The sequence below is a fragment of the Triticum urartu genome, chromosome 5 (assembly GCF_003073215.2).
Source record: "Triticum urartu cultivar G1812 chromosome 5, Tu2.1, whole genome shotgun sequence".
NCBI classification, from domain to species: Eukaryota; Viridiplantae; Streptophyta; class Magnoliopsida; order Poales; family Poaceae; genus Triticum; species Triticum urartu.
Genome location: NC_053026.1, coordinates 352,570,609 through 352,577,799, shown reverse-complemented (window position 1 = coordinate 352,577,799; position 7,191 = coordinate 352,570,609). Strand labels below are relative to the sequence as shown.

The 7,191-nt window shown below is 46.8% G+C and overlaps 1 protein-coding gene across 1 annotated transcript; it reads left to right on the top strand.

Moving 5' to 3' along the window:
* Positions 1-4,609: 4,609 nt before the first annotated feature.
* Positions 4,610-5,920, top strand: LOC125555986 (basic salivary proline-rich protein 4-like). Its single transcript, XM_048718789.1, has 2 exons — positions 4,610-4,816; positions 4,902-5,920. Coding segments are annotated over exons 1-2 (474 nt in total). The 5' UTR covers positions 4,610-4,814; the 3' UTR covers positions 5,374-5,920.
* Positions 5,921-7,191: the final 1,271 nt, after the last annotated feature.

Here is a 7,191-nt window from a genome sequence, read left to right as displayed (position 1 = left end):
TTGTCGATATACTTTAAAGTTCCTCCAGGAACAATTGTCCTCCCTTTAAATATTTTTTGTTCCATGATCATGACAGAGACGACAAGATCATCTGTCATTCAAATACATCAAGATAATTATTCACCGTCGAAGTGGAGTTATATCGTGGATATGGAGTGCATACCATCATCATGTTGCACTAACATTTATCCATGCTGCCATGCTCAATGGAAGTGCTTGCGCTGCCGCCCTTGTGGTCTGGTCTACATCAACACACCGGGCCGCACATGTCTGCATGAGCTATTTATTGCATATGAGCAAGTCACAACTTGGGTAGCCCGATTTTCTTTCAGCAAATTGGAGGCAAGTTATCATCAGCCGCCGTCTGCGCTGGATGGTTCAATGGACATGCACACAAAATCGCTGGCACTACAGTTTGGTCAACTTCAAATAGCCAGTTGGAAGAAACCATTGGCTGAGTTGCTGACACGGCTCATACGGGATCATTTATAACCCGCCGCAGTCACCTCAGCCTTCTGTGGATTTACATCGCGTTATCAACATCAATGATATATACCTTCTGCTATGGTCAAAGTACGGAGAATCTCAAGACAACTCCTTGAGTCATCTTAAGACTTGGGGGCTACGATGATATGACGCAGCAAGTCTTGCCAGTTTCAGCAAATTCAAGTGCAATAGGATGTTGAAGGGAAACCCGGTCCCGGAGGCTACTGTTATATTGATGAAAATTTAAAGGCCGTCAGAAATATTCCGGCTCACAATGATACTTCCGGTTTATAGTCCGGTTTAAGGGGAATCCCGTCTCCTACACAAAGCCGAAGCCCTTAGTATCTGGCTCAAATCCGGTTTAAAAATGTCCGGTTCAAAAAGGAATTAACTTCTCGCAAGTTCAAGTTGAAAGGCTGTCAGAAAGTTTCCGGCTGAAAATGAAGATTCCGGTTTACAATCCAATTCAAGGGAAAGATATCTCCCACAAAGCTTTGAAGCTCTCAATATCTGGTTCAAAATCCCGGTTCAAGAAGGATTTATCTCTTGCAAAAAGTTAAAAATTGCCAAAGAGGACTTGCTGCCATGATGCGCGGTTCAAACATGGGTATCCCGCCTTAATGGCCTGACATATTATTGATCACATGGGGGCTTCTGCTTCATAAAGCGGGGTCTCTGTTCTTTCACATCATGCGTGGTTACACGGAGCTGTTCTGTCTTAAAGTGGCCTCCGGTTTACCCCTTGAAAATTTTATAAACATCACTTGGGGGCTTGGTCATGTCCGAACCAATGCAACACCTTTTGATAGGCGAAAGCCACCAGATCACTTGGGGACATGGTCAAGTCTGAACCAGTCACGCCTCTTGATCGGCCTAAGGCCATAGAATCACTTGGGGGCTTGGTCGAACCCGAACCATTGCCACGCCTCTTGATCGGCACAATGCCACGGTTTCATTTGGGGACCTGGCTGACTTGAACCATAGCTACACCATTGGGGAGCTTGGTCTTGTCCGACCATGGTAACACCATCTGATCGGCTCAATAAGCCTCTTTTTGCAAATGGTTTTATCATTGCCTTTGCTTCAATATTTTCCTTGATAACTGTTTCTTTTATTTTTGTTGCGTTTTAAAACTGACAAAGTTTTAAACCGGTTCAAACTGTCAATTACAAATTGACGGAACACGATCAAATCTTAATCCGGAGACTATCTGCCCGGTTTGATTTTCTGTTACCATCCTATTATGGAGTAAACCGGTGATTATCAACCCGGCTCGGCTTTCAACTACAAGTTATCAGTACATGATCAAGTTATAATCCGGAGACTATCAGCCCGGTCTGGTTTGACTACGAGTCGCCAGTATTATATATGGTTAAACCGGTGTTTATCACAACCCGGTACGGTTTTATCATAAACCGGCACAATATGAAGGGAGTTATCATACTCAAGATTTGGGTTATCACCCTTACTAAAAAAAGTTGGTAAACCAACGATGTGATCCAATGTCACAGGTATGATCTATTTCATATTTGATTATTCTTAAGTGCAGCCTTGGTTATAAACCCGGGTTATATGTTGGGCATTATGACCCGTCCGGCGGTAAATCGCCAGGACACTTTAAACTTGTTGTATGCAGAAACAGGTTTGTTAAAACCGGCCTGGATTTGGACTATAAGTCGCCAGTATATATATATATATATATATATATATATATTTGGATTGCGCCATTAGAATCATGCGCTTATACATCATTGGGTTATATTATTCAAATAGCCAAACTTGGCTGAATTTTCATTATGATATTGAATGAATAAGGTTTTCATCGGATTATATTATCTTGAATAGCCAACATGGCTGGATTTTTATGGTTATTAATAACCGGTATTATTAAGGTTTCAAAGTCGCTTTAGCGCAATGACTATTATGTTCTCAAAGGATATGATTTATTCTACAATGGAAGGAATAGTTCCGAGTCGCTGCAGGCTTACGACCCGGCACTTGGGGGCTATATTATTCAAATTGAGATTACATGCAAGTCTCATGTCGCTGCAAGCATGCACCATGACACTTGGGGGCTAATGCAAAGTCATTTTTTGCTCGCCTTATTGAAGACCCGACTCATCACATCATAATGAGCCGGCCCTTGGGGGCTACCAATTGCTCCTGTCAACAATTCAAGGTACACAAGTTTTCGTCCATAATATTGAAGGATCCATTGCTCAGTTGGTAAAGCACAAAGCTCTTAACCTTGTGGACGTGGGTTCAAGCCCTGCGATGGAAGCTACATTATAAGATGTTATTTTCATTGAAGTATATATCAAGTCCCGGTTCAGTATTATCTTACTAAGCCGGCCCTTGGGGGCTACACATCACTGCTAAAATCTACATGCTTATATTTACAAAGTCCCTGCTCATTATTACATAATGACCCGGCCCTTGGGGGTTACACTGATTGAAGTTTTTATAAGCAATTACAAGTTCCAGGTTGCTGCAAGCATGACAACCCGGTACTTGGGGGCTACATATATGGAGTGTTCAGTTTATATGATTGAGATGAACAAACCGGATTTCTTCAAGATTGAAACACTTATTGAAGCAAGTCTTAAGTTGTCACTATGTTCTCCTCTTAAGACTTGGGGGCTACAGGTATTATGCATATAAAGGAGGAACATCTTCATTTTATCAGTTTTGAGCAAATCAGGAAGATCAATTACATGACCCGGTGTCGACAACAATTATGACCCGGTGCGATCAATATTTATAAACCGGCCATTTTGGTAATATTAAACCAGCAAGCTTTACATCTTCAAACTGGCTGAATATCAGATAAGTATTTCAAGACCCATATTTCTTAAACCGGCGTTTTGGGAGTTGAGTCAAAGGAGTTATTCTTCACAATACTTCTCTGTGACAAACCAACGTCGGCAAATTGATTATGAAGCTGGTTTGTTGATCCGGACTTCCCAGAAGAAGGAAATAACAAGGACTTAAGGGTGATCAGATATCGGTTTACAAGAATTCTTAACCCGGAGCATAACCTGTCAAATTTGTTCTTGTGTTTATTTTGCAGCATAAGTTTACCATGGATAAATCCAAGCTAAACTTGGGGGCTAATGTCGGGGATATACCCCGCGGTGTAAACCGGCTGAAAGTATAACCCGGCCGGACTAGGCGTTTCATTGGTAAACCGCCAGAGGATTGGCGATTTACGTGTCTGGCGGTTCACTGGTATGACGATTCACGAGCCTGAAGACTCATTGGTGACCCGGCTGGACTTGGCGGTTTACTTGAGACCCGGTTTACGCTTGGCGATTCACTGGCGACCTGCCCTGACCTGGTGGTTTACAAGCAACCCGCCGGGACATTATGACACACTTGTGACCCGGCGGACGGGTCAGATGAATGACAAGGCCCAAGGTCCAGAAGGCCGGTTCATACTAATGGTGGGCTGGTTTAAGAGAAAAGGTGTATTTCCCTTACAAGGAGTCAAGACCCGGACTTGTATCCGGTTTGTATTAGAAGATAGACTAGTCCTAATCCTAATAGGACTCTACATGTAACTCGCCCCTCCAACATATATAAGGAGGGGCAGGGCTTCCCAAAAAGGACAAGATTCACAAGTTCCACAAGTTGGACAAGTTAGGTTTAGACAATAGCTCTCGAGATAGAGCACTCTTGTAACCGTGATCATCATCATCAATATCAATCAAGCAGGATGTAGGCTTTTACCTCCACCGTGAGGGGCCGAACCTGGGCAAAACATCGCGTCTCTCGTCCCGCTCAACCCCTCTCAAGCTACCACATAGATGCGTTGGCCTCGCGACTAAGTCCTGACACTAAGGACATCTGCCGTGACAATTCCACGACAGAACCCGACCCGGGCAGTCGTCACCGTTAGGTCCAGTTCATCCCCAAACATCCCTAAACCATCTCCGTTTTGTTAATTGGACTCTCCTAACCTAATTATCTCGGGCCGCCCGATTACGATCGGAGAGACCTAACCGTCCTAAGCTGATCTATAATGCTATATATAATCCCCTTTGTCCATTTTGTAGATAAACCCTAATAGGCACCTTGTCCCATTCACTGGTCGCCGCCGCCACTCCACCTAATCCACATCGGAATCCCACCTGCCCAGATCCGCCGCCACTTTCCCCTTGCTCTCCGTGCCCAACCAACCATGCCGCGCCCCTGATCCAAAAAAAATCCCTCTCGGCCTCCCCACCTCAAGCTCCTACCAGATCACCACGCCGTCTCGCGAGCGCCCAAGCCCCTCGATCCAACCATCCAGGAGGACGCCGCCATGGGCACCAGGCACCAACTCCCCGATGTCTCCTCCTCCCCATGGCGTTTCTCTCTGGATCCCTCTCTCTTTCACTCAGTTTTCCTCTCTCTCTCTCACACTTGGTTCACAGGAACGTCGCCATGGCCGCCGCGTCGACTTTGTCTCCACCAAAGCCCCGCCGACGACCAGCACCCGACGCCGGCAAGCAGCAGCAGCAGCTCCCGCATCCCCTCATTCCCGAGCACGTCGAACCGTCGCCTCGTAATTCCCGTGCCGAAGCACCACCTCGCGCGTCTCCGTCCTCGAGCAGGAGGTCGACCTGCTGCCAGCGACCGCGCCCTCCGACGACCTCCACCGCCCAGGGCCCCGGCGACCTCTCCGTCCTGGCCTCCTCCGCCGCACCGGCGAGCGCGACGCGGGAGCACCGCAGGTCGCCTCGCGCGCCAAGTTCGCCTTCGCCGCTCTCCCGCATCGCCGCTGCCGCCTCGAACCTCTCCTGCTTCGGCCTCCAAGTCCCGCTGCGCAGTCCCGCGCCGTCGCCTCCTCTGCATCGAGCGGGAGGACGAAGAGAAGTGCCTCCCCTGCACCCGAGCTCCCCCTGACCTGAGGCCGCCGTCCTCGCCCCCGCGGTGGTTCTGCGCCTTGCTGTCGCGCCGCCGCAATGGTGGATGCTGCCTTCTTCAGCTTGCCCGCAAGCCGTCGCCGGACCCGCCTCCATCGGCCTCCGTTCGGCATGCCGCCGCCGGGACCTGCTCGCCGCCTCACTGACCCGCCGCCTCCCTGCTGCCAAGTCACAGCACGCGCCAGCGAAGACTCTGCCTGCAGTGCGCCGCTTTGTTCGTTCTCTGCCGCATCAAGGAGATGCTCGATCTGGCCCCGTTGACCGCGAGCGTCGGCTGGGTCATAGCCGAGCCAGGCCCAGCGGCCTCCCCTCCAACTCCTGGGCTGAAGCCCATGGTGAGGGCACCCCGCGCCCCTCCTTTTTTTCTCTCTTTCCCTCCTGTTGGGCCAGCCTGCTGTGTTTCGGCCCATAGACGTTTTTTTCCGTTCTGCGAATTTATCATTTTTTTCCTGTGCATGCATAATTACAGAAAATGCCCTTGTTTCAAATTGTTAATAACTAAAAAACCGTGCATCGGCTTAAAATGATTTAAACATGTAAAATGACTAGAATTTCATCTAGTTTCATAATATGCCACTTTCATGCATGTTAAAAATGTTTAAAATGATGTTTGCTTATATTTTGCCTATTGCCATGCTAAAATGCTTTATTTCATAACTAATTAACCGTGGCTCGATTTTAAATAAACTTTATATGTAAATGGGGTAGAAAAATGCATACTTTAACATGGTGTATTTACTTTGCATGTTTAATAACTCTAAAATTGTGTTTAGGGAAGAACAGTACCAAATCCATAATTATGCACATGAGGATTTTTCGGAATTGTTGTTTGTTGTTTCCGGCCTCATTTAAACTTGACTAGATAGTTAGTTTATGTATGCTTCACCTCTTGCCATGTTAATCAACATTTAATATTGTTGGGTACTTAAACGAGATCGAACTAAATAACTTGGTTGTGGTGTTTCGTCAATATGCACCACTTAATTTGTAGGATTGTTTGTGCACTTTGCCATGCTATGTATCATTAAACCGGACATGCATCATACTTGGTTGTGCATCATGCCATGTTTATGTGATGGTTGTTTACTATATGTTGCCTGCTTCTTTTCCGGGTTGCTTCTCTAGTTAGCTTCAGTTTTGTTCTGGAGTTGTGAGGATTCGTTCGACTACGTCTGTTTGTCTTCTTCATGGACTCGTTCTTCTTCCTTGCGGGATTTCAGGCAAGATGACCATACCCTCAAAATCACTTTTATCTTTGCTTGCTAGTTGCTCGCTCTATTGCTATGCCGCGATACCTACCACTTGCTATATCATGCCTCCCATATTGCCATGTCAAGCCTCTAATCCACCTTTCCGAGCAAACCGTTGTTTGGCTATGTTACCGCTTTGCTCAGCCCCTCTTATAGCGTTTCTAGTTGCAGGTGAAGTTTGTTCCTTATTAGAACATGGGTTTTGTTGCGATATCATTAGTATATCTTGTTTACTTTAATGCATCTATATACTTGGTAAAGGGTGGAAGGCTCGGCCTTATGCCTGGTGTTTTGTTCCACTCTTGCCGCCCTAGTTTTCGTCATACTGGTGTTATGTTCCTTGATTTTGCGTTCCGCGGTTGGGGGAATGGGAACCCCTTGACTGTTCGCCTTGAATAAAACTCCTCCAGCAAGGCCCAACCTTGGTTTTACCATTTTCCACCTAAGCCTTTTTTCCCTCGGGTTTTCGGAGCCCGAGGGTCATCTTTATTTTAAACCCCCGGGCCAGTGCTCCTCTGAGTGTTGGTCCAACCTGTTAGTAGCCGGTG